The sequence below is a fragment of the Oncorhynchus tshawytscha genome, linkage group LG25 (genome assembly GCF_018296145.1).
Source record: "Oncorhynchus tshawytscha isolate Ot180627B linkage group LG25, Otsh_v2.0, whole genome shotgun sequence".
Taxonomy (NCBI): Eukaryota; Metazoa; Chordata; class Actinopteri; order Salmoniformes; family Salmonidae; genus Oncorhynchus; species Oncorhynchus tshawytscha.
This window is the reverse complement of record NC_056453.1, coordinates 29,256,089-29,282,869: the sequence shown is the minus strand read 5'-3', so window position 1 is coordinate 29,282,869 and position 26,781 is coordinate 29,256,089. Positions and strand designations below refer to the sequence as shown.

General features: G+C 57.5%; 1 protein-coding gene across 2 annotated transcripts in view; it reads left to right on the top strand.

The window, feature by feature from the left end:
* The window catches only part of LOC112224589 (fibulin-7), a 57,630-nt gene that overhangs the window by 21,193 nt on the left and 9,656 nt on the right, over window positions 1–26,781 (top strand). Inside the window, exons 4-6 of one of the 2 annotated variants that reach the window (XM_024388225.2) lie at window positions 24,978–25,103; window positions 25,422–25,628; window positions 26,577–26,714. In XM_024388225.2, the coding sequence (XP_024243993.1) occupies window positions 24,978–25,103; window positions 25,422–25,628; window positions 26,577–26,714 (471 nt within the window). The remainder of the gene's footprint in view (window positions 1–24,977; window positions 25,104–25,421; window positions 25,629–26,576; window positions 26,715–26,781) is intronic. The other variant, XM_024388226.2, reaches the window with a different exon arrangement.

The window sequence follows — 26,781 nt, the reverse complement described above, 5'->3', positions numbered from 1 at the left end:
AAGGACAGAGGGGGACAGAGGAAGGGACAGAGAGGGCAGCAGAGAGGGGACAGAGGAAGGAACAGAGAGGGGGACAGAGATGGCAGCAGAGAGGGGGACAGAAAAGGACAGAGAGGGGGACAGAGAGGGCAGCAGAGGGCACAGACAGGGCAGCAGAGAGGGCATCAGAGAGGGGGCAGAGGAAGGGACAGAGAGGGGGACAGAGGAAGGACAGAGAGGGCAGCAGAGAGGGGACAGAGAGGGGGACAGAGAGGGCAGCAGAGGGGGGACAGAGAAGGACAGAGAGGGGGACAGAAAAGGGACAGAGAGGGGACATAGGAAGGACAGAGAGGGGACAGAGAGGGGACAGAGAGCGGGACAGAGAGGGCAGCAGAGAGGGGGACAGAGAGGGCAACAGAGAGTGGGACAGAGAGGGCAGCAGAGAGGGGTACAGAGAGGGCAGCAGAGAGGGCAGCAGAGGGCATCAGAGAGGGGGACAGAGAGGGACAGAGGAAGGACAGAGAGGGGACAGAGGAAGGGACAGAGAGGGCAGCAGAGAGGGGACAGAGAGGGCAGCAGAAAGGGGGACAGAGAGGGCAGCAGAGAGGGGGACAGAGAGGGCAACAGAAAGGGGGACAGAGAGGGGGACAAAAGAGGGCAGCAGAGAGGGGGACAGAGAGGGCAGCAGAGAAGGGGACAGAGAGGGCAGCAGAGAGGGGGACAGAGAGGGCAGCAGAGAGGGGACAGAGGAAGGGACAGAGAGGGGACAGAGGAAGGGACAGAGAGGGCAGCAGAGAGGGGGACAGAGATAGGTACAGAGGAAGGAAATGAGAGGGGGACAGATGAAGGGACAGAGGGGACAGAGGAAGGACAGAGAGGCAGCAGAGAGGGGGACAGAGGAAGGACAGAGATGGCAGCAGATAGGGGACAGAGGAAGGACAGAGAGCCGGGACAGATAAAGGGACAGAGAGGGGACAGAGATTGCAGCAGAGAGGGGGACAGAGAAGGACAGAGAGGGACAGAGAGGGGGACAGAGGAAGGGCAGCAGAGAGGGCAGCAGAAAGGGGGACAGAGAGGGCAACAGAGAGTGGGACAGAGAGGGCAGCAGAGAGGGGTACAGAGAGGGCAGCAGAGAGGGCAGCAGAGAGGGCATCAGAGAGGGGGACAGAGAGGGGAACAGAGGAAGGACAGAGAGGGGACAGAGGAAGGACAGAGAGGGCAGCAGAGCAGTGGACAGAGGGCAGCAGAGAGGACAGAGAGGCAGCAGAGAGGGGGACAGAGGGCAGCAGAGAGGGGGACAGAGAGGGCAGCAGAAAGGGGGACAGAGAGGGCAGCAGAGGGGGGACAGAGGGCAGCAGAAAGGGGGACAGAGAGGGCAGCAGAGAGGGGGAAAAGGAAGGACAGAGAGTGGGACAGAGAGGGGACAGAGGAAGGACAGGGTGGGCAGCAGAGGGGGACAAAAGAAGGAACAGAGAGGGACAGAGGAAGGACAGAGAGGACAGCAGAGAAGGGGACAGAGAGGGGGACAGAGGAAGGGACAGGAGGGCAGCAGAGAGGGGACAGAGGAAGGTACAGAGGAAGGACAGAGGGGGACAGATGAAGGGACAGAGAGGGGGACAGAGAGGGGACAGAGGAAGGGACAGAGAAGGGGACAGAGAGGGGGACAGAGGAAGGGACAGAGAGGGGGACAGAGAGGGGACAGAGGAAGGGACAGGAGGGCAGCAGAGAGGGGGACAGAGGAAGGGACAGGAGGGCAGCAGAGAGGGGGACAAAAGAAGGAACAGAGAGGGGACAGAGGAAGGGACAGAGAGGACAGCAGAGAAGGGGACAGAGGAAGGACAGAGAGGGCAGCAGAGAGGGGGACAGAGAGGACAGCAGAGAGGTGGACAGAGGATGGGACTGGGAGGGCAGCAGAGAGGGGGACAGAGGAAGGTACAGAGGAAGGACAGAGAGGGGGACAGATGAAGGGACAGAGAGGGGACAGAGAAGGGACAGAGAGGGGACAGAGGAAGGACAGAGAGGGCAGCAGAGAGGGGACAGAGGAAGGGACAGAGGAAGGACAGAGATGGCAGCAGAGGGGGACAGAGGAAGGACAGAGAGGGGGACAGATAAAGGACAGAGGGGACAGAGATGGCAGCAGAGAGGGGACAGAGAAGGACAGAGAGGGGGACAGAGAGGGGGACAGAGAGGGGACAGAGAGGGCAGCAGAAAGGGGGACAGAGAGGGCAACAGAGAGTGGGACAGAGAGGGCAGCAGAGAGGGGGGTACAGAGAGGGCAGCAGAGAGGGCATCAGAGAGGGGGACAGAGAGGGCAGCAGAGAGGGAACAGAGGAAGGGACAGAGGGGGGACAGAGGAAGGGACAGAGAGGGCAGCAGAGAGGTGGACAGAGAGGGCAGCAGAGAGGGGGACAGAGAGGGCAGCAGAGAGGGGGACAGAGAGGGCAGCAGAGGGGGACAGAGAGGGCAGCAGAAAGGGGGACAGAGAGAGCAGCAGAGAGGGGACAGAGAGGGCAGCAGAAAGGGGACAGAGAGGGCAGCAGAGAGGACAGAGGAAGGACAGAGAGGGGACAGAGGCAGCAGAGAGGGGACAGAGGAAGGACAGAGAGGACAGCAGAGAGGGGGACAGAGGAAGGGACAGAGGGCAGCAGAGAGGGGGACAGAGAGGACAGCAGAGAGGGGACAGAGTAAGGGACAGAGAGGGCAGCAGAGAGGGGGACAGAGAGGACAACAGAGAGGGGGACAGAAGGAAGGACAGAGAGGACAGCAGAGAGGGGACAGAGTAAGGGACAGAGAGGGCAGCAGAGAGGGGGACAGAGAGGGCAGCAGAGAGGGGGACAGAGAGGGCAGCAGAGAGTGGGACAGAGAGGGCAGCAGAGAGGGCAGCAGAGAGGGCAGCAGAGAGGGCATCAGAGAGGGGGACAGAGAGGGCAGCAGAGAGGGGGACAGAGGAAGGGACAGAGAGGGGGACAGAGAGGGCAACAGAGAGGGGGACAGAGGAAGGACAGAGAGGACAGCAGAGAGGGGGACTGAGGAAGGACAGGGAGGGCAGCAGAGAGGGGACAGAGGAAGGTACAGAAAGGGGACAGAGGAAGGGACAGAGAGGGGAACAGATGAAGGGACAGAGAGGGCAGCAGAGAGGGGGACAGAGGAAGGACAGAGATGGCAGCAGAGAGGGGACAGAGGAAGGACAGAGAGGGGGACAGATAAAGGACAGAGAGGGGACAGAGGAAGGACAGAGAGGGGGACAGAGGAAGGACAGAGAGCGGGGCAGAGAGGGCAGCAGAGAGGGGGACAGAGAGGGCAGCAGAGAGGGGGACAGAGAGCAGCAGAGAGTGGGACAGAGAGGGCAGCAGAGAGAGCAGCAGAGAGGGCAGCAGAGAGGGCATCAGAGAGGGGGACAGAGAGGGCAGCAGAGAGGGGGACAGAGGAAGGGACAGAGAGGGGGACAGAGAGGGCAACAGAGAGGGGGACAGAGGAAGGACAGAGAGGACAGCAGAGAGGGGGACTGAGGAAGGGACAGGAGGGCAGCAGAGAGGGGGACAGAGGAAGGTACAGAAAGGGGGACAGAGGAAGGGACAGAGAGGGGAACAGATGAAGGGACAGAGAGGGGGACAGAGGAAGGGACAGAGAAGGGGACAGAGAGGGGGACAGAGGAAGGACAGAGAGGGCAGCAGAGAGGGGGACAGAGAGGGGACAGAGGAAGGACAGAGATGGCAGCAGAGAGGGGGACAGAAAGGACAGAGAGGGGACAGATGAAGGACAGAGAGGGGGACAGAGGAAGGACAGAGAGGGGGACAGAGGGCAGCAGAGAGGGCAGCAGAGAGGGGGACAGAGAGGGCAGTAGAGAGTGGGACAGAGAGGGCAGCAGAGGGGGGCACAGAGAGGGCAGCAGAGAGGGCATCAGAGAGGGGGACAGAGAGGGGACAGAGGAAGGGACAGAGAGGGGGACAGAGGAAGGACAGAGAGGGTAGCAGAGAGGGGGACAGAGAGGGCAGCAGAGAGGGGGACAGAGAGGGGGACAGATAGGGCAGCAGAGAGGAAGCATAGAGGGGGACAGAGAGGGCAGCAGAGAGGGGGACAGAGGAAGGACAGAGATGGCAGCAGAGAGGGGGACAGAAAAGGACAGAGAGGGGGACAGAGAGGGCAGCAGAGAGGGGTACAGACAGGGCAGCAGAGAGGGCATCAGAGAGGGGGCAGAGGAAGGACAGAGGGGGGACAGAGGAAGGACAGAGAGGGGCAGCAGAGAGGGGGACAGAGAGGGGGACAGAGAGGGCAGCAGAGAGGGGGACAGAGGAAGGACAGAGATGGCAGCAGAGAGGGGGACAGAGAGGGGGACAGATAAAGGACAGAGAGGGGACAGAGGAAGGACAGAGGGGACAGAGGAAGGGACAGAGAGCGGGGCAGAGAGGGCAGCAGAGAGGGCAGCAGAGAGGGGACAGAGAGGGCAGCAGAGAGTGGGACAGAGAGGGCAGCAGAGAGGGGGACAGAGAGGGCAGCAGAGAGTGGGACAGAGAGGGCAGCAGAGAGGGCAGCAGAGAGGGCAGCAGAGAGGGCAGCAGAGAGGGCATCAGAGAGGGGGACAGAAAGGGCAGCAGAGAGGGGGACAGAGGAAGGGACAGAGAGGGCAACAGAGAGGGGGACAGAGGAAGGGACAGAGAGGACAGCAGAGGGGGGACTGAGGAAGGGACAGGGAGGGCAGCAGAGAGGGGGACAGAGGAAGGTACAGAAAGGGGGACAGAGGAAGGACAGAGAGGGGACAGATGAAGGGACAGAGAGGGGACAGAGGAAGGACAGAGAAGGGACAGAGAGGGGACAGAGGAAGGACAGAGAGGGCAGCAGAGAGGGGGACAGAGGAAGGGACAGAGAGGGGGACAGAGGAAGGACAGAGATGGCAGCAGAGAGGGGACAGAAAAGGGACAGAGAGGGGACAGATGAAGGACAGAGGAAGGACAGAGAGGGGGACAGAGAGGGCAGCAGAGAGGACAGAGAGGGCAGCAGAGAGGGGTACAGAGAGGGCAGCAGAGAGGGCAGCAGAGAGGGCATCAGAGAGGGGGACAGAGAGGGGGACAGAGGAAGGACAGAGAGGGGGACAGAGGAAGGGACAGAGAGGGCAGCAGAGAGGGGACAGAGAGGGGACAGAGAGGGGACAGAGGGGGGCAGAGGAAGGACAGAGAGGAGACAGAGCAAGGGACAGAGGAAGGACAGAGAGGGACGGACGGGGGTGGTAGAGAGGACAGAGGAAGGGACAGAGAGGGGGACAGAGGAAGGGACGTAGGGGGGACAGAGAGGGAGACAGAGCAAGGACAGAGGAAGGACAGAGGAAGGACAGAGCAGGGACAGAGGAAGGACAGAGGAAGGGACAGAGAGGGGACAGAGAGGGGGACAGAGGAAGGGACAGAGAGGAGACAGAGGAAGGGACAGAGGAAGGGACAGAGTGGGGACAGAGAGGGGGACAGAGGAAGGGACAGAGAGGGACACAGAGCAAGGGACAGAGGAAGGACAGAGGAAGGACAGAGAGGGGACGGACGGGGGTGGCAGAGAGGGACAGAGGAAGGACAGAGGAGGGACGAGGGGGACAGAGGAAGGGACAGAGAGGAGACAGAGCAAGGACAGAGGATCTGGACAGAGGAAGGACAGAGGAAGGACAGAGCAGGGACAGAGGAAGGACAGAGGAAGGACAGAGAGGGACAGAGGGGACGGGACGGGGTGGCAGAGAGGGGACAGAGGAAGGACAGAGAGGGGACAGAGGAAGGACAGAGAGGGAGACAGAGCAAGGACAGAGGAAGGACAGAGGGGGACAGAGAGGGGACAGAGGAAGCCTAGAGAGGGGACGGACGGGGGTGGCAGAGAGGGACAGAGGAAGGACAGAGAGGGACAGAGAGGGACGAAGGTGGCAGAGAGGGGACAGAGAGGGGGACAGAGAGGAGACAGAGGAAGGACAGAGGAAGGACACAGGAAGGACAGAGCAAGGACAGAGGAAGGACAGAGAGGGGACAGAGAGGGGACGGACGGGGTGGCAGAGAGGGACAGAGAGGGGGACAGAGGAAGGGATGTAGGGGGACAGAGGAAGGACAGAGAGGGAGACAGAGCAAGGGACAGAGGGGGACAGAGGAAGGACAGAGAGGGGACGGACTCTGGGTGGCAGAGAGGGGACAGAGGAAGGACAGAAGAAGGGACAGAGAGGGGGCAGAGGAAGGACAGAGGAAGGACAGAGGGGCAGCCGAGAGGGGACAGAGGAAGGGACAGGAGGGCAGCAGAGAGGGGGACAGAGGAAGGACAGAGAGGGCAGCAGAGAGGGGGACAGAGAGGGGGACAGAGGAAGGACAGAGGGGCAGCCGAGAGGGGGGACAGAAGAAGGAGAGAGAGGGGGACAGAGGAAGGACAGAGAGGGGACAGAGAAGGGGACTGAGGGGGACAGAGGAAGGGACAGAGAGGGCAGCCGAGAGGGGGACAGAGGAAGGACAGAGGGGGGGATAGAGGAAGGACAGGAGGGCAGCAGAGAGGAGACAATGGAAGGACAGAGAGGGGGGGCAGAGGAAGGACAGAGAGGGGGACAGAGAGGGCAGCAGAGAGGGGGACAGAGAGGGGGACAGAAGAAGGAACAGAGAGGGGGACAGAAGAAGGGACAGAGAGGGGGGACAGAAGAAGGAACAGAGAGGGGGAGAGAAGAAGGAACAGAGGGGGGACAGAGGAAGGACAGAGAGGGGGGACAAAAGAAGGAACAGAGGGGGACAGAGGAAGGGACAGAGAGGACAGCAGAGAGGGGGACAGAGAGGGCAGCAGAGAGGGGGACAGAGGAAGGACAGAGAGGACAGCAGAGAGGGGGACAGAGGAAGGTACAGAGGAAGGGACAGAGAGGGGACAGATGAAGGGACAGAGAGGGGACAGAGGAAGGGACAGAGAAGGGGACAGAGGAAGGACAGAGAGGGGGACAGAGGAAGGACAGAGATGGCAGCAGAGAGGGGACAGAGGAAGGACAGAGAGGGGGACAGATGAAGGACAGAGAGGGGACAGAGGAAGGACAGAGAGCGGACAGAGAGGGGGACAGAGAGTGGGACAGAGAGGCAGCAGAGAGGGCAGTTAAGAGGGGGTACAGAGAGGGCAGCAGAGAGGGCAGCAGAGAGGGCATCAGAGAGGGGGACAGAGAGGGGGACAGAGGAAGGGACCGAAAGGGCAGCAGAGAGGGGGACAGAGAGGACAGCAGAGAGGGGGACAGAGGAAGGGACAGGGAGGGCAGCAGAGAGGGGGACAGAGGAAGGGACAGAGAGGGCAGCAGAGAGGGGGACAGAGAGGACAGCAGAGAGGGGGACAGAGGATGGGACAGGGAGGGCAGCAGAGAGGGGGACAGAGGAAGGGACAGAGAGGGGACAGATGAAGGGACAGAGAGGGGGACAGAGAAGGGACAGCGAGGGGGACAGAGGAAGGACAGAGAGGGCAGCAGAGAGGGGACAGAGGAAGGGACAGAGATGGCAGCAGAGAGGGGACAGAGGGAGGGACAGAGGGGGGGACAGATAAAGGACAGAGAGGGGGACAGAGATTGCAGCAGAGAGGGGGACAGAGAAGGACAGAGAGGGGGACAGAGGAAGGGCAGCAGAAAGGGGGACAGAGAGGGCAGCAGAGAGGGGTACAGAGAGGGCAGCAGAGAGGGCAGCAGAGAGGGCATCAGAGAGGGGGACAGAGAGGGCAGCAGAGAGTGGACAAAGAGGGCAGCAGAGAGGGGACAGAGGGGCAGCAGAGAGGGGGACAGAGAGGGGCAGCAGAGAGGGGGACAGAGGGGCAGCAGAAAGGGGGACAGAGAGGGCAGCAGAGAGTGGGACAGAGAGGACAGCAGAAAGGGGGACAGAGAGGGCAGCAGAGAGGGGACAGAGGAAGGGACAGAGAGGGCAGCAGAGAGGGGACAGAGGAAAGGACAGAGAGGACAGCAGAGGGGGACAGAGGAAGGACAGGGTGGGCAGCAGAGAGGGGGACAAAAGAAGGAACAGAGAGGGGGACAGAGGAAGGACAGAGAGGACAGCAGAGAGGGGACAGAGGAAGGGACAGAGAGGGCAGAGAGGGGGACAGAGAGGGGGACAGGAGGGCAGCAGAGAGGGGACAGAGGAAGGACAGAGAGGGGGACAGATGAAGGGGACAGAGAAGGACAGAGGAAGGGACAGAGAGGGGACAGAGGAAGGACAGAGATGGCAGCAGAGAGGGGACAGAGGAAGGGATAGAGAGGGGACAGAGGAAGGAACAGAGATGGCAGCAGAGAGGGGACAGAGGAAGGGACAGAGAGGGCATCAGAGAGGGGGACAGAGAGGGCAGCAGAGAGGGGACAGAGAGGGCAGCAGAGAGAGGTGGACAGAGAGGGCAGCAGAGAGGGGGACAAGGAGGGCAGCAGAGAGGGCAGCAGAGAGGGGGACAGAGAGGGCAGCAGAAAGGGGGACAGAGAGGGGGAAAGAGAGGGCAGCAGAAAGGGGGACAGAGAGGGCAGCAGAGAGGGGGACAAAGAGGGCAGCAGAGAGGGGGACAGAGAGGGCAGCAGAGAGGGCAGCAGAGAAGGGGACAGAGAGGGCAGCAGAGAGGGCAGCAGAGAGGGGGACAGAGGAAGGGACAGAGAGGGGGACAGATGAAGGACAGAGAGGGGGACAGAGAGGGGGACAGAGAAGGACAGAGAGGGGGACAGATGGAAGGACAGAGAGGGGACAGAGGAAGGGACAGAGATTTACAGAAGAGGGACAGAGGAAGGACAGAGAGGGGGGACAGATGAAGGGACAGAGAGGGGGACAGAGGAAGGACAGAGAGCGGGACAGAGAGGGGGACAGAGAGGGCAGCAGAGAGTGGGACAGAGAGGGCAGCAGAGAGGGGTACAGAGAGGGCAGCAGAGAGGGCAGCAGAGAGGGAATCAGAGAAGGACAGAGAGGGCAGCAGAGAGGGGGACAGAGGAAGGGACAGAGAGGACAGCAGAGAGGGGGGACAGAGGAAGGACAGGGAGGGCAGCAGAGAGGGGGACAGAGAGGGGGACAGATGAAGGACAGAGAGGGGGACAGAGGAAGGACAGAGAGGGGCACAGAGGAAGGACAGAGAGGGCAGCAGAGAGGGGGACAGAAGAAGGGACGAGAGGGGGACAGAGGAAGGACAGAGATGGCAGAGAGGGGGACAGAAAAGGGACAGAGAGGGGACAGAGGAAGGGACAGAGGGGGGACAGAGAGCGGGACAGAGAGGGCAGAGAGGGGGACAGAGAGGGCAACAGAGAGGGCAGCAGAGAGGGGTACAGAGAGGGCAGCAGAGGGCAGCAGAGAGGGGGACAGACAGGGGACAGAGGAAGGACAGAGGGGGACAGAGGAAGGACAGAGAGGGGGACAGAGAGGGGACAGAGAGGGGGACAGAGAGGGCAGCAGAGAGGGAAGCATAGAGGGGGACAGAGAAGGACAGAGGAAGGACAGAGAGGGGGACAGATGAAGAGACAGAGAGGGGACAGAGGAAGGGACAGAGGGGGACAGAGATGGCAGCAGAGAGGGCAGCAGAAAGGGGGACAGAGAGGGCAACAGAGAGTGGGACAGAGAGGGCACAGAGAGGGCATTAGAGAGGGCAGAGAGGGAAACATCAGAGAGGGGGACAGAGAGGGCAGCAGAGAGGGGAACAGAGGAAGGACAGAGAGGGGACAGAGGAAGGACAGAGAGGGCAGCAGAGAGGTGGACACAGAGGGGGACAGAGGGCAGCAGAGAGTGGGACAGAGAGGGCAGCAGAGAGGGGGACAGAGAGGGCAGCAGAAAGGGGGACAGAGAGGGCAGCAGAGAGGGGGACAGAGAGGGCAGCAGAAAGGGGGACAGAGAGGGCAGCAGAGAGGGGACAGAGGAAGGACAGAGAGGGGGACAGAGGGCAGAGAGGGACAGAGGAAGGACAGAGAGGACAGCAGAGAGGGGGACAGAGGAAGGACAGGTGGGTAAGTTAAGAGGGGGACAAAAGAAGGAACAGAGAGGGGGACAGAGGAAGGGACAGAGAGGACAGCAGAGAGGGGGACAGAGGAAGGACAGAGGAGGGCAGCAGAGAGGGGGACAGAGAGGGCAGCAGAGAGGGGGACAAGGAGGGCAGCAGAGAGGACAGAGAGGGCAGCAGAAAGGGGGACAGAGAGGGGGAAAGAGAGGGCAGCAGAAAGGGGGACAGAGAGGGCAGCAGAGAGGGGGACAAAGAGGGCAGCAGAGAGGGGGACAGAGAGGGCAGAGAGAGGCAGAGAAGGGGACAGAGAGGGGACAGAGAGGGTAGCAGAGAGGGGGACAGAGGAAGGACAGAGAGGGGGACAGATGAAGGGACAGAGAAGGGACAGAGAGGGGACAGAGGAAGGCAAAGAGGGGGACAGAGGAAGGGACAGAGATGGCAGCAGAGAGGGGGACAGAGGAAGGACAGAGAGGGGGACAGAGGAAGGACAGAGAGGGGACAGAGAGGGGGACAGAGAGGGCAGCAGAGAGTGGACAGAGAGGGCAGCAGAGAGGGCAGCAGAGAGGGAATCAGAGAAGGGGACAGAGAGGGGGACAGAGGAAGGGACAGAGAGTGGGACAGAGGAAGGACAGAGAGGACAGCAGAGAGGGGGACAGAGGAAGGACAGGAGGGCAGCAGAGAGGGGACAGAGGAAGGTACAGAGGGGGACAGATGAAGGGACAGAGAGGGGGGACAGAGGAAGGACAGAGAGGGGCACAGAGGAAGGGACAGAGAGGGCAGCAGAGAGGGGGGACAGAAGAAGGGAAGGAGAGGGGGACAGAGGAAGGGACAGAGATGGCAGCAGAGAGGGGGACAGAAAAGGACAGAGAGGGGGACAGATGAAGGACAGAGGAAGGACAGAGAGGGGGACAGAGAGCGGACAGAGAGGGCAGCAGAGAGGGGGACAGAGAGGGCAACAGAGAGTGGACAGAGAGGGCAGCAGAGAGGGGCACAGAGAGGGCAGAGAGAGGGCAGCAGAGGGGGGACAGAGAGGGGGACAGAGGAAGGACAGAGAGGGGGACAGAGGAAGGACAGAGAGGGGCAGCAGAGAGGGGGACAGAGAGGGGAGCAGAGAGGGGGACAGAGAGGGCAGCAGAGAGGGAAGCCATAGAGGGGGACAGAGAAGGGGACAGAGGAAGGACAGAGAGGGGACAGATGAAGAGACAGAGAGGGGGACAGAGAGGGGGACAGAGAGGGCAGCAGAGAGGGCAGCAGAAAGGGGGACACAGAGGGCAACAGAGAGTGGGACAGAGAGGGCAGCAGAGAGGGGTACAGAGAGGGCATTAGAGAGGGCAGCAGAGAGGGTATCAGAGAGGGGGACAGAGAGGGCAGCAGAGAGGGGAACAGAGGAAGGACAGAGAGGGGGACAGAGGAAGGACAGAGAGGGCAGCAGAAAGGGGACAGAGAGGGCAGCAGAGAGGGGGACAGAGAGGGCAGCAGAAAGGGGACAGAGAGGGCAGCAGAGAGGGGACAGAGGAAGGACAGAGAGGGACAGAGGGGCAGCAGAGAAGGGACAGAGGAAGGACAGAGAGGACAGCAGAGAGGGGACAGAGGAAGGGACAGGGTGGGCAGAGAGGGGGACAAAAGAAGGAACAGAGAGGGGGACAGAGGAAGGACAGAGAGGACAGCAGAGAGGGGGACAGAGGAAGGACAGAGAGGGCAGCAGAGAGGGGACAGAGGGGGGACAGAGGAAGGACAGGAGGGCAGCAGAGGGGGACAGAGGAAGGACAGAGAGGGCAGCAGAGAAGGGGACAGAGGAAGGACAGAGATTTAAGCAGAGAGGGGGACAGAGGAAGGACAGAGGGGGACAGAGGAAGGGACAGAGAGCGGGGCAGAGAGGGCAGCAGAGAGGCAGCAGAGAGGACAGAGAGGGCAGAGAGGGCAGAGAGTGGACAGAGAGGGCAGCAGAGAGGGCAGCAGAGAGGGGCACAGAGAGGGCAGCAGAGAGGGCAATCAGAGAGGGGGACAGAGAGGGCAGCAGAGAGGGGGACAGAGAGAGGGGACAGAGGAAGGACAGAGAGGGGGGACAGATGAAGGACAGAGGGGGACATAGGAAGGACAGAGAAGGACAGAGGGGGACAGAGGAAGGGACAGAGAGGGCAGCAGAGAGGGGGACAGAGGAAGGACAGAGGGCAGCAGAGAGGGGGACAGAGGAAGGAACAGAGGGGGACAGAGATGGCAGCAGAGAGGGGGACAGAAAAGGACAGAGAGGGGGACAGAGAGGGCAGCAGAGAGGGGCACAGACAGGGCAGCAGAGAGGGCATCAGAGAGGGGGCAGAGGAAGGACAGAGGGGGGACAGAGGAAGGGACAGAGAGGGCAGCAGAGAGGGGGACAGAGAGGGGACAGAGATGGCAGCAGAGAGGGGGACAGAGAAGGGACAGAGGGGGACAGAAAAGGACAGAGGAAGGACAGAGAGGGGGACAGAGAGGGGACAGAGAGCGGACAGAGAGGGCAGCAGAGAGGGGGACAGAGAGGGCAACAGAGAGTGGGACAGAGAGGGCAGCAGAGAGGGGTACAGAGAGGGCAGCAGAGAGGGCAGCAGAGAGGCAATCAGAGAGGGGGACAGAGAGGGGGACAGAGGAAGGACAGAGGGGGGACAGAGGAAGGACAGAGGGGCAGCAGAGAGGGGACAGAGGGCAGCAGAAAGGGGGACAGAGAGGGGGACAGAGAGGGCAGCAGAAAGGGGGACAGAGAGGGGGACAAAGAGGGCAGCAGAGAGGTGACAGAGAGGCAGCAGAGAAGGACAGAGAGGGCAGCAGAGAGGGGGACAGAGAGGCAGCAGAGAGGGGACAGAGGAAGGACAGAGAGGGGGACAGAGGAAGGACAGAGAGGGCAGCAGAGGGGGACAGAGGAAGGTACAGAGGAAGGAATGAGAGGGGACAGATGAAGGGACAGAGAGGGGGACAGAGGAAGGACAGAGAGGGCAGCAGAGAGGGGGACAGAGGAAGGAACAGAGAGGGGGACAGAGATGGCAGCAGAGAGGGGGACAGAAAAGGACAGAGAGGGGACAGAGAGGGCAGCAGAGAGGGCACAGACAGGGCAGCAGAGAGGGCATCAGAGAGGGGGCAGAGGAAGGACAGAGAGGGGGACAGAGGAAGGGACAGAGAGGGCAGCAGAGAGGGGGACAGAGAGGGACAGAGAGGGCAGCAGAGAGGGGGACAGAGAAAGGACAGAGAGGGGGACAGAAAAGGACAGAGAGGGGGACATAGGAAGGACAGAGAGGGGACAGAGAGGGGACAGAGAGCGGACAGAGAGGGCAGCAGAGGGGGACAGAGGGCAACAGAGAGTGGGACAGAGAGGGCAGCAGAGAGGGGTACAGAGAGGGCAGCAGAGAGGGCAGCAGAGAGGGCACTCAGAGAGGGGGACAGAGAGGGGACAGAGGAAGGACAGAGAGGGGGACAGAGGAAGGACAGAGAGGGCAGCAGAGAGGGGGACAGAGAGGGCAGCAGAAAGGGGGACAGAGAGGGCAGCAGAGAGGGGGACAGAGAGGGCAGCAGAAAGGGGGACAGAGAGGGGGACAAAGAGGGCAGCAGAGAGGGGACAGAGAGGCAGCAGAGAAGGGACAGAGAGGCAGCAGAGAGGGGGACAGAGAGGGCAGCAGGAGGGGGGACAGAGGAAGGACAGAGAGGGACAGAGGAAGGGACAGAGTGGGCAGCAGAGAGGGGGACAGAGGAAGGTACAGAGGAAGGAATGAGAGGGGACAGATGAAGGACAGAGGGGGACAGAGGAAGGACAGAGAGGGCAGCAGAGAGGGGGACAGGAGGAAGGGACAGAGATGGCAGCAGATAGGGGACAGAGGAAGGACAGAGAGCGGGACAGATAAAGGGACAGAGAGGGGACAGAGATCAGCAGAGAGGGGGACAGAGAAGGGACAGAGAGGGGGACAGAGAGGGGGACAGAGGAGCAGAGAGGGCAGCAGAAAGGGGGACAGAGAGGGCAAACAGAGAGTGGGACAGAGAGGGCAGCAGAGAGGGGTACAGAGAGGGCAGAGAGAGGGCAGCAGAGAGGGCAATCAGAGAGGGGACAGAGAGGGGAACAGAGGAAGGGACAGAGAGGGGACAGAGGAAGGACAGAGAGGGCAGCAGAGCGGTGGACAGAGAGGGCAGCAGAGAGGGGGACAGAGAGGGCAGCAGAGAGGGGGACAGAGAGGGCAGCAGAGAGGGGACAGAGAGGGCAGCAGAAAGGGGGACAGAGAGGGCAGCAGAGGGGGGACAGAGAGGGCAGCAGAAAGGGGGACAGAGAGGGCAGCAGAGAGGAAAGAGGAAGGACAGAGAGTGGACAGAGAGGGGGACAGAGGAAGGACAGGGTGGGCAGCAGAGAGGGGGACAAAAGAAGGAACAGAGGGGGGACAGAGGAAGGACAGAGAGGACAGCAGAGAAGGACAGAGAGGGGGACAGAGAAGGACAGGAGGGCAGCAGAGGGGGACAGAGGAAGGCACAGAGGAAGGACAGAGAGGGGGACAGATGAAGGACAGAGGGGGACAGAGAGGGGGACAGAGGAAGGGACAGAGAATGGGGACAGAGAGGGGGACAGAGGAAGGACAGAGAGGGGACAGAGAGGGGGACAGAGGAAGGACAGGGAGGGCAGCAGAGAGGGGGACAGAGGAAGGGACAGGGAGGGCAGCAGAGAGGGGGACAAAAGAAGGAACAGAGAGGGGGACAGAGGAAGGGACAGAGAGGACAGCAGAGAAGGGGACAGAGGAAGGACAGAGAGGGCAGCAGAGAGGGGGACAGAGAGGACAGCAGAGAGGTGGACAGAGGATGGGACTGGGAGGGCAGCAGAGGGGGGACAGAGGAAGGTACAGAGGAAGGACAGAGAGGGGACAGATGAAGGACAGAGAGGGGGACAGAGAAGGGGACAGAGAGGGGGACAGAGGAAGGACAGAGAGGGCAGCAGAGAGGGGGACAGAGGAAGGACAGAGGAAGGGACAGAGATGGCAGCAGAGGGGGACAGATAAAGGACAGAGAGGGGGACAGAGATGGCAGCAGAGAGGGGGACAGAGAAGGGACAGAGAGGGGGACAGAGAGGGGACAGAGAGGGCAGCAGAAAGGGGGACAGAGAGGGCAACAGAGAGTGGGACAGAGAGGGCAGCAGAGAGGGGTACAGAGAGGGCAGCAGAGAGGGCATCAGAGAGGGGGACAGAGAGGGCAGCAGAGAGGGGAACAGAGGAAGGGACAGAGAGGGGGACAGAGGAAGGGACAGAGAGGGCAGCAGAGAGGTGGACAGAGAGGCAGCAGAGAGGGGGACAGAGAGGGCAGCAGAGAGGTGGACAGAGGATGGGACTGGGAGGGCAGCAGAGAGGGGGACAGAGGAAGGCACAGAGGAAGGGACAGAGAGGGGGACAGATGAAGGACAGAGAGGGGGACAGAGAAGGGGACAGAGAGGGGGACAGAGGAAGGACAGAGAGGGCAGCAGAGAGGGGGACAGAGGAAGGACAGAGGAAGGACAGAGATGGCAGCAGAGGGGGACAGATAAAGGACAGAGAGGGGGACAGAGATGGCAGCAGAGAGGGGGACAGAGAAGGACAGAGAGGGGGACAGAGAGGGGGACAGAGAGGGGGACAGAGAGGGCAGCAGAAAGGGGACAGAGAGGGCAACAGAGAGGGCAGCAGAGAGGGGGACAGAGGAAGGGACAGAGGAAGGACAGAGATGGCAGCAGAGGGGGACAGATAAAGGACAGAGAGGGGGACAGAGATGGCAGCAGAGAGGGGGACAGAGAAGGACAGAGGGGGACAGAGAGGGGGACAGAGGGGGACAGAGAGGGCAGCAGAAAGGGGACAGAGAGGGCAACAGAGAGTGGGACAGAGAGGGCAGCAGAGAGGGGGCACAGAGAGGGCAGCAGAGAGGGCATCAGAGAGGGGGACAGAGAGGCAGCAGAGAGGGAACAGAGGAAGGACAGAGAGGGGGACAGAGGAAGGACAGAGAGGGCAGCAGAGAGGTGGACAGAGAGGGCAGCAGAGAGGGGGACAGAGAGGGCATCAGAGAGGGGGACAGAGAGGGCAGCAGAGAGGGGAACAGAGGAAGGACAGAGAGGGGGACAGAGGAAGGGACAGAGAGGGCAGCAGAGAGGTGGACAGAGAGGGCAGCAGAGAGGGGGACAGAGAGGACAGCAGAGAGGTGGACAGAGGATGGGGACTGGGAGGGCAGCAGAGAGGGGACAGAGGAAGGTAATAGAGGAAGGACAGAGAGGGGGACAGATGAAGGACAGAGAGGGGGACAGAGAAGGGGACAGAGAGGGGGACAGAGGAAGGACAGAGAGGGCAGCAGAGAGGGGGACAGAGGAAGGACAGAGGAAGGACAGAGATGGCAGCAGAGAGGGACAGATAAAGGACAGAGAGGGGGACAGAGATGGCAGCAGAGAGGGGGACAGAGAAGGACAGAGAGGGGGACAGAGAGGGGGACAGAGAGGGGGACAGAGAGGGCAGCAGAAAGGGGGACAGAGAGGGCAACAGAGAGTGGGACAGAGAGGGCAGCAGAGAGGGGTACAGAGAGGGCAGCAGAGAGGGCATCAGAGAGGGGGACAGAGAGGGCAGCAGAGAGGGGAACAGAGGAAGGGACAGAGAGGGGGACAGAGGAAGGGACAGAGAGGGCAGCAGAGAGGTGGACAGAGAGGGCAGCAGAGAGGGGGACAGAGAGGGCAGCAGAGAGGGGGACAGAGAGGGCAGCAGAGGGGGGACAGAGAGGGCAGCAGAAAGGGGGACAGAGAGAGCAGCAGAGAGGGGACAGAGAGGGCAGCAGAAAGGGGGACAGAGAGGGCAGCAGAGAGGGACAGAGGAAGGACAGAGAGGGGGACAGAGAGGGCAGCAGAGAGGGGACAGAGGAAGGACAGAGAGGACAGCAGAGAGGGGGACAGAGGAAGGACAGAGAGGGCAGCAGAGAGGGGGACAGAGAGGACAGCAGAGAGGGGGACAGAGTAAGGGACAGAGAGGGCAGCAGAGAGGGGGACAGAGAGGACAGCAGAGAGGGGGACAGAGGAAGGACAGAGAGGACAGCAGAGAGGGGGACAGAGTAAGGGACAGAGAGGGCAGCAGAGAGGGGGACAGAGAGGGCAGCAGAGAGGGCAGCAGAGAGTGGACAGAGAGGGCAGCAGAGAGGGCAGCAGAGAGGGCAGCAGAGAGGGCATCAGAGAGGGGGACAGAGAGGGCAGCAGAGAGGGGGACAGAGGAAGGGACAGAGAGGGGGACAGAGAGGGCAACAGAGAGGGGGACAGAGGAAGGGACAGAGAGGACAGCAGAGAGGGGGACTGAGGAAGGACAGGGAGGGCAGCAGAGAGGGGGACAGAGGAAGGTACAGAAAGGGGGACAGAGGAAGGGACAGAGAGGGGAACAGATGAAGGACAGAGAGGGCAGCAGAGAGGGGGACAGAGGAAGGGACAGAGATGGCAGCAGAGAGGGGGACAGAGGAAGGGACAGAGAGGGGGACAGATAAAGGACAGAGAGGGGACAGAGGAAGGACAGAGAGGGGGACAGAGGAAGGACAGAGAGCGGGCAGAGAGGGCAGCAGAGAGGGGGACAGAGAGGGCAGCAGAGAGGGGGACAGAGAGGGCAGCAGAGAGTGGGACAGAGAGGGCAGCAGAGAGAGCAGCAGAGGGCAGCAGAGAGGGCATCAGAGAGGGGGACAGAGAGGGCAGCAGAGAGGGGGACAGAGGAAGGACAGAGAGGGGGACAGAGAGGGCAACAGAGAGGGGGACAGAGGAAGGGACAGAGAGGACAGCAGAGAGGGGGACTGAGGAAGGGACAGGAGGGCAGCAGAGAGGGGACAGAGGAAGGTACAGAAAGGGGGACAGAGGAAGGACAGAGAGGGAACAGATGAAGGGACAGAGAGGGGGACAGAGGAAGGACAGAGAAGGGGACAGAGAGGGGGACAGAGGAAGGACAGAGAGGGCAGCAGAGAGGGGGACAGAGAGGGGGACAGAGGAAGGACAGAGATGGCAGCAGAGAGGGGGACAGAAAAGGAACAGAGAGGGGGACAGATGAAGGGACAGAGGGGGGGACAGAGGAAGGGACAGAGAGGGGGACAGAGAGGGCAGAGAGGGGCAGCAGAGAGGGGGACAGAGAGGGCAGGAGAGTGGGACAGAGAGGGCAGCAGAGAGGGGTACAGAGAGGGCAGCAGAGAGGGCATCAGAGAGGGGGACAGAGAGGGGACAGAGGAAGGGACAGAGAGGGGGACAGAGGAAGGGACAGAGAGGGTAGCAGAGAGGGGGACAGAGAGGGCAGCAGAGAGGGGGACAGAGAGGGGACAGATAGGGCAGCAGAGAGGGAAGCACAGAGGGGGACAGAGAGGGCAGCAGAGAGGGGGACAGAGGAAGGGACAGAGATGGCAGCAGAGAGGGGGACAGAAAAGGACAGAGAGGGGGACAGAGAGGGCAGCAGAGAGGGGCACAGACAGGGCAGCAGAGAGGGCATCAGAGAGGGGCAGAGGAAGGGACAGAGAGGGGGACAGAGGAAGGGACAGAGAGGGCAGCAGAGAGGGGGACAGAGAGGGGGACAGAGAGGGCAGCAGAGAGGGGGACAGAGGAAGGACAGAGATGGCAGCAGAGGGGGACAGAGAGGGGGACAGATAAAGGGACAGAGAGGGGGACAGAGGAAGGACAGAGAGGGGGACAGAGAGGGGACAGAGGAAGGACAGAGAGCGGGGCAGAGAGGGCAGCAGAGAGGGCAGCAGAGAGGGGGACAGAGAGGGCAGCAGAGAGTGGGACAGAGAGGGCAGCAGAGAGGGGGACAGAGAGGGCAGCAGAGAGTGGGACAGAGAGGGCAGCAGAGAGGGCAGCAGAGAGGGCAGCAGAGAGGGCAGCAGAGAGGGCATCAGAGGGGGACAGAAAGGGCAGCAGAGAGGGGGACAGAGGAAGGGACAGAGAGGGCAACAGAGAGGGGGACAGAGGAAGGGACAGAGAGGACAGCAGAGAGGGGGACTGAGGAAGGGACAGGGAGGGCAGCAGAGGGGGGACAGAGGAAGGTACAGAAAGGGGGACAGAGGAAGGACAGAGAGGGGGACAGATGAAGGACAGAGAGGGGGACAGAGGAAGGACAGAGAGAAGGGGACAGAGAGGGGGACAGAGGAAGGACAGAGAGGGCAGCAGAGAGGGGACAGAGGAAGGACAGAGAGGGGGACAGAGGAAGGACAGAGATGGCAGCAGAGAGGGGGACAGAAAAGGACAGAGAGGGGACAGATGAAGGACAGAGGAAGGGACAGAGAGGGGGACAGAGAGGGCAGCAGAGAGGGACAGAGAGGGCAGCAGAGAGGGGTACAGAGAGGGCAGCAGAGAGGGCAGCAGAGAGGGCATCAGAGAGGGGGACAGAGAGGGGGACAGAGGAAGGACAGAGAGGGGGACAGAGGAAGGGACAGAGAGGGCAGCAGAGAGGGGACAGAGAGGGGGACAGAGAGGGCAGCAGAGAGGGAGCATAGAGGGGGACAGAGAGGGCAGCAGAGAGGGGGACAGAGAGGGGGACAGAGGAAGGGACAGAGATGGCAGAGAGAGGGGGACAGAGAAGGACAGAGAGGGGGACAGATGAAGGACAGAGAGGGGGACAGAGGAAGGACAGAGAGGGGGACAGAGAGCGGGACAGAGAGGGCAGCAGAGAGGGAAGCAGAGAGGAGGACAGAGAGGGCAGCAGAGAGTGGGACAGAGAGGGCAGCAGAGAGGGGTACAGAGAGGGCAGCAAAGAGGGCAGCAGAGAGGGCATCAGAGAGGGGGACAGAGAGGGCAGCAGAGAGTGGGACAGAGAGGGGGACAGAGAGGGGGACAGAGGAAGGGACAGAGAGGGCAGCAGAGAGGGCAGCAGAGAAGGGGACAGAGAGGGAAGCAGAGAAGGTGCCAGAGAGGGCAGCAGATAGGGGACAGAGAGGGCAGCAGAGAGGGGGACAGAGAGGGCAGCAGAGAGGGAAGCAGAGAAGGGGACAGAGAGGGCAGAGAGGGCAGCAGAGAGGGAAGCAGAGAAGGGGACAGAGAGGGCAGCAGAGAGGGAAGCAGAGAAGGGGACAGAGAGGGCAGCAGAGAGGGGGACAGAGAGGGCAGCAGAGAGGGGGAGGGGTGTTAGTAAAGAGTAAGGAGGAATGTTTAGCACGTGTTAATGTTATATTAGAGCGCTGTGGTGTATTGAAGCTGTGTTTCCAAAGTATGTGTCTGCACAGTGGCGATCCATCCATACACCTGTTAGTGGTTAGCTTTTACTACTGACATCACTATCACTTTAAACTCCTATCCTGTTCTTCATCATTTGACCTATGAAGATTTTCTGATATAACTGTGGTCAGAGTGGCTGCAGTGGCTACAAAAACAGTTGGCTAAAACCAAATCTAGGCCGTGTTCTTTGGGGCATGTCATGTAAAATGTTTAACCATGAAAAATGTGAGTTTTTCATTGGACAATTCCAGGTAGTCCCTCTCTGTTTCAGTCTGTTTTCTTTCATTTGCTACCTAATGAAATTAACCCTGCATTAATTATTGGGTTGTGCCAGACAGTGCACCCTCAACTACTCAGAGTTGAGCAAAGAATAAATACATTGAGACAGACTGAAGCGTTAACAGACAGAGATTCCTGTAACTAACTGCTCTGACTGAACACTACTGGACAGAAATCTGGCATCTGCGACCCAGACCCTTTGTTGTTCTAGAATCTAGAGTAGTCTGTTCAGACAGAGGGCCCTGTAGACCTGTAAAGATTGATGATGGAGGAAGAGAGAGGGAGAAAAAGAGAGAGGAAAAGAGAGAGAGTGTGATAGAGGAAGAGAATATGTGGAAAGAAAGGGGAAGAGATGGAGGGATAGAGGGGGGAGAAAGACAAGGTTGAGAGAGAAAAGGAGAGAGAAAAACTGAAAAAGAGAGAGAAGTGAGTGAAAATGTGTAGAGTGAAAAATACCTGACCTATAAGAGGGAGAGGAATAGATAGAGAGAGGGAGAGGGATAGAGAGAGAGAGAGGGATAGATCGAGAGAGAGGGATAGATCGAGAGAGAGAGAGAGAGGGGGGGTAGAGAGAGAGAGGGATAGATAGAGAGAGAGAGAGAGATAGAGAGAGAGGGAGAGGGATAGATAGAGAGAGAGGGATAGATAGAGAGAGAGAGAGGGATAGATTGAGAGAGAGAGAGGGATAGATAAATAGAGAGAGAGAGAGAGAGAGAGAGGGGGATAGAGAGAGAGAGAGAGAGCGAGAGAGGGATAGATAGAGAGAGAGAGAGAGAGACAGAGAGGGAGAGGAATAGATAGAGGGAGAGGGAAAGAGAGAGAGAGGGATAGATAGAGAGAGGGAGAGGGATAGATAGAGAGAGGGAGAGGGATAGAGAGAGAGGGAGAGGGATAGATAGAGAGAGAGGGATAGATAGAGAGAGAGAGAGAGAGAGAGAGGATAGATAGAGAGAGAGAGAGAGAGAGAGACAGAGAGGGAGAGGAATAGATAGAGGGAGAGGGATAGAGAGAGAGGAGGGATAGATAGAGAGAGGGAGAGAGGGATAGATAGAGAGAGGGAGAGGGATAGATAGAGAGAGAGAGTAGAGAGAGAGAGAGAGAGAGAGAGAGAGGGGATAGATAGAGAGAGGGAGAGGGATAGATAGAGAGAGGGAGAGGGATAGATAGAGAGAGAGAGAGAGAGAGAGAAAGGGAGAGAGAGCGATGGAGAGGGATGGATAGAGGGAGGGAGAGGGATAGATAGAGGGAGGGAGAGGGAGAGGGATATATAGAGGGAGAGAGAGGGAGAGGGATATATAGAGGGAGAGAGAGGGAGAGGGATATATAGAGGGAGAGATAGAGATAGGGAGAGGGATAGTTAGAGGGAGAGATAGAGATAGGGAGAGGGATAGATAGATGGAGAGATAGAGATAGGGAGAGGGATAGATAGAGGGAGAGAGTGAGAGGGATAGATAGAGGGAAAGGGATAGATAGAGGGAATGAGAAATAGGGATAGAAGGAGGGCAGAGTCTCTGGGTCTTTAGCTCTGTGGGCTAACTGTATTTTGAACGAGAGTGCTATATAGAGCGAGAGCTAGAGGGAGAGAGAAAATGAGAGGGAAAGAGGTAGGTCTTTGCTTCTGAGGGTTAACTGTATTTTGACTCCTCTCGTAATCCCATGGCGTTTATTTGCCTTCCACGGGGCCACCTGACCACAGGACAAGTACAGATGTATAGACCTATTTCACTCCCTGGGATATTTTTAAACTCATTTTCCACATATTTTACATTTTTTATCCTCTCTCTCTCAATAGTGCTTTTTTAAAGCCAAACTCTAAATTTAGACATCTTATATATGTACAGGACTACCCCTTCAGAACCCATCCACAGAGATGATATTGTGCAAGTTGGGTCTTTTCCTGGTCGTTTTAAACATCAACATCACCGTCTCCTTTGAGATCTAAGCATAAATTGACTGAACTGACTGTACCACTTCGGATGTGTCTCAAATGGCCCCCTATTCCCTATTTAGTGCACTACTTTTGACCAGAGACCTATGTGAATAGGGTGCCATTTGGAATGCACATTGGAATGTCTCGGCTAGTGCCAGTAGCGATGGCCGGGCTGGCAGAGATGTGAGCCATCAATAGCATGCTTAACATAGTTGCTGCTATTAGACCATGGGCCGTGGTGCTGTAATGAAATATATGAGTGCAGCATGGATTAACTTAACATCTGCCTTCTGGAACCCCTGGACAAAGAGACTGAAGAGAGGAACATCATGGATTAACTTAACCTCTGCCTTCTGGAACCCCTGGACAAAGAGACTGAAGAGAGGAACATCATGGATGAACTTAACATCTGCCTTCTGGAACCCCTGGACAAAGAGACTGAAGAGAGGAACATCATGGATTAACTTAACATCTGCCTTCTGGAACCCCTGGACAAAGAGACTGAAGAGAGGAACAGCATGGATTAACTTAACATCTGCCTTCTGGAACCCCTGGACAAAGAGACTGAAGAGAGGAACATCATGGATTAACTTAACATCTGCCTTCTGGAACCCCTGGACAAAGAGACTGAAGAGAGGAACATCATGGATTAACTTAACCTCTGCCTTCTGGAACCCCTGGACAAAGAGACTGTAGAGAGGAACATCATGGATTAACTTAACCTCTGCCTTCTGGAACCCCTGGACAAAGAAACTGAAGAGAAGAACAGCATGGATGAACTTAACATCTGCCTTCTGGAACCCCTGGACAAAGAGACTGAAGAGAAGAACAGCATGGATGAACTTAACATCTGCTTTCTGGAACCCCTGGACAAAGAGACTGAAGAGAGGAACAGAAAAAATAGAAGGGGCTAGTAATCTTACAGTAGCCCTGCTGCCAATCCTGGACTGCATCCCAAATTACATCATATTATCTGTGTTGTGCACTACTTATGGGCCCTGGTCAAAATTGAATATAATGCCATTTGTGACGTAGTCGTTATTATGGGGGAATAGCACCAACACAGAGAGGGGAAGGGGCATAGGGGAATGTGCCCCCCTCTGGAATGCAGTCTAGTACAGGTGTTTTCTGTGTCCTTTATTGCCACTTTAACGAGGGGTTCATTCAGTGAGGGCTCTGAGCTCCAGCCACGATGAAGAATGGGCCTTTTCTTCTCATCCCCTTATCTGTTTATGTGAGGCTTGGTACCCCTTTAGTTGGCCAGCCGGCGGGCTCACGGGATGGGCTGCCTTCTCCCTTTCAGCCTGGCTTTCAGGGGCTGCTCCAGCTCAAACAAGGTCACCCTGAATGGGATGTGTATGTGTGTTATTCCTCCTCCTAGCAGAAGAAAAATCTAATCAAAGTTTATTGTTCGAGGTACACAGTTTAGAAGATGTTAGAGCGGGTGCAGCGAAATGCTTATGTTACTAGCTTGTAAACAATACAGTAAAATATCAAACAAGTAAACACGCACAAAAAGAAAGAAATCAAGAGTATGCTACAGTCCCTTATGTCTCTCTGGAAGGAGATCCTCGCCCTGAGCGCATCTACTTTATTGTCCAGGAACTGAATGTTGATGGTTTGCTCGCTGCCTGAGTCTTCTGTTCCCTCGTTTCCGGCATCAACCTTTTGGTGTAGCACCCGGGATGAATGGGGCTGCCTCTGAGTTCGAAACAAAGGATCCACAAAAATGTGTCAGACCCCCAGTACTCCTGCCCCAGTCAATCCACCAATTCAGAGAGAGGTGATGGTGGATACAGGGAGGGGGGTAGAGTAGGGTGTGTGTGTGTGTGTGTGTGTGTGTGTGTGTGTGTGTGTGTGTGTGTTATTCTTAATCCCGTGATAGATCCACTACTCTCAAGAGACAGACAGCTTTCTTCTAATTTCCAATGATAACATTGTCCACTCTGCAGCCAATTGAAGAAGCATTTTTGTTGCAATGGAATTAGTTTCCATGTTTGAAGAATAACCTTTTCTCCATATTTATGAGTACAAAATCAGTACAAACCTCTTCTAGGGAGTTTTTCACTTGTTATAAGCAGTTACATAAACACAGACTCTTGGAGTCAGTGAAAGGCATGTGCCTCCTAACATTACAATTCTACAAGAATGAAAACCATTATAAAACCATTAAAACCATAATGCTAATAAAACCATGCCAACGGTCTCTGGAGAACTTTGTTCATCATGCTCATTTGACAAAAACAAATCACCATCCATCCATTCCCCATCCGTGCAAGTCCATTTAGCTCAAACAACACCACTTCTTTATACAGTATGAATCAGGACTGAAACATTTCATCTCTCATTTCAAGCACTTTGAACGGTGAGGCTGGAGACCTGAAGGGGAGTATTGACGGGGAAAGGAATGAATTGTCCTCTGTCTGTAAACGATGCTGCCAGGTTAGTCTGGTCTAAATCTGCTGTATTAGGTATCACCCATCCCCTGGACAGAGAGCAGACCTACAGCCCCTAGATGGGACTAAGTTAAGTAGAGAGCTAACAGTATGCTCATTCATGTGTGAGACATGATGTATCTATTTAGAACAGTGTCAACCACAGAATTAAATAGAACACTAGAATTGACATTGGCTTTCTAGGCAATGTGACTAGAAGGCAGCCATCTTGGTCAGGGAAATCTTTCATTCTTTCACCTCTCCCTTATGTTCATAGATGTGAGTGAGTGCTCCAGTAACCCATGCCAGAACGGAGGGACCTGTGTAGAGGGAGTCAACCAATACAAGTGCACCTGTCCACAGAGCTGGAGTGGATCCAGCTGTCAGCACCAGACACAGACAGGTCAGCAGTACCAGACTTCATACACCTAAGACCCTACCATAGGACATAGAACCTAGAGACAATTGCATGACATTGCTATTTGTTGCTATCTCACATATGATGTTCTGTTGTACATACTGTATTTGTGGATATCTGTGCATTGTTGTATGTGTTGTGTTATGTCTGTGTATGTGTTGTCAAGTCCTTGATACGTGTATGTCCTTGTCTTTGTTGTTTGTCCATGTATTGTCATGTACGTCTGCATGGTTGGGTTGTGGTTGTGCTGTGGTTGTATTTGTGCCTGTGCTTTTTGTGAGTGGTTGTGGTTGCGTTGTCCAGTGGTGCACAGGCCCTCTCCGGGCCGCCGGGCGAAGTTTAAGCTCCTCCCTCTCCCTCTGTCGCGTTCAGCGCCACCTGAGTGGAGCGTCATGAACGACCCTGCGTTTAGCCGACGACCCCGCTGTGCCAAGGTGGACAGAGCCCAACACTGCAGCTGTGACGCTGGCTTTCACATGAGTGGCACCTCGGACAACAGCATCTGCCAGGGTGAGACAGTCAGTCAGTGATCTAGCTTGGTTAGTTTGGTTATGTTAGCCTGGTTATTTTGGTTCAATCTGGTTTAATCAGGCTATGCCAAAGTGGACAGAGCCCAACGCTGTGATGCTGTGTTTCATATGAGTGGCACCTCGGACAACTCCATCTGCCAGGGAAAGACGGGCCTTTTCCAGACACAACCCCTAGCATCTAGCCCCTACCCACTAACTAGTTAGGATCTGAGAGGATTGGATAGTTATAAGCAATATGGTGGCGATATCTCCACCTTCCTATTTGAAGATAGCAAATACTGTTTGAACCCAGGTCTGCTGCTTGACATGGTTGCAATGTCCATAGTTTGTGTCTAGACCCTGGAGCACCCATTTCCATCTCTTGTGCTGTTGCAGAGATGTCATGTTATTGGCCCCTAACTCTTAATTAGGCATTAAACAACTCTCTCCTTACCCCATCCCAAACAGCTAGACAGATGAGAGATTGGACAGAGGGCCTGTTGCCCTTCAGCTCAAATCCTTCTACCTCCTGTATCCCTCCCTATCCTTCCACCTATTCCTCTCTTTCTATCCTTCTATCCTGTATTCCTGTCTCGATCCTTGTAAATGTATGACTCTAGGGAAGGGATCATCAACTACATTCAGCCTCTGGCCATTTTTTTCTTGAGTGGATGGTCAGGGGGCTGGAACATAATTACAAGTAATTTGTAGACTGATATATAATATTTGACTAAAACAATCATTTCAGACCTTGCTTACATTTTTTACAATCACGTATCTCTATTATGTATGGGAATACTTGGGAACAGATATCCAAAATTAAAATCACTTGGAGCTGATTTTCTGGTGTTTTACAGTATTTTATGTCCAACCATGAAAATAAATAAATGTTGAATGGTTAAATAAAACCATAAAACCACTCTCCCCCCTCGTCTCTCTCTCCTCCCAGATGTGAACGAGTGTGAGGTGTACCGGCTGGACCAGGGGGGCAAGCTGTGTGTATATGAGTGTGTCAACGTCCCAGGCTCCTACCAATGCTCCTGTCCCAGAGGCTACAAGCTGCTGCCTGATGGAAGGAGCTGTGAGGGTGAGTGACAGGAGGGTAGAAGAGTGGGAGGATAGGAGGAGATGGAGGGGATAGAGGGATGGAGGGG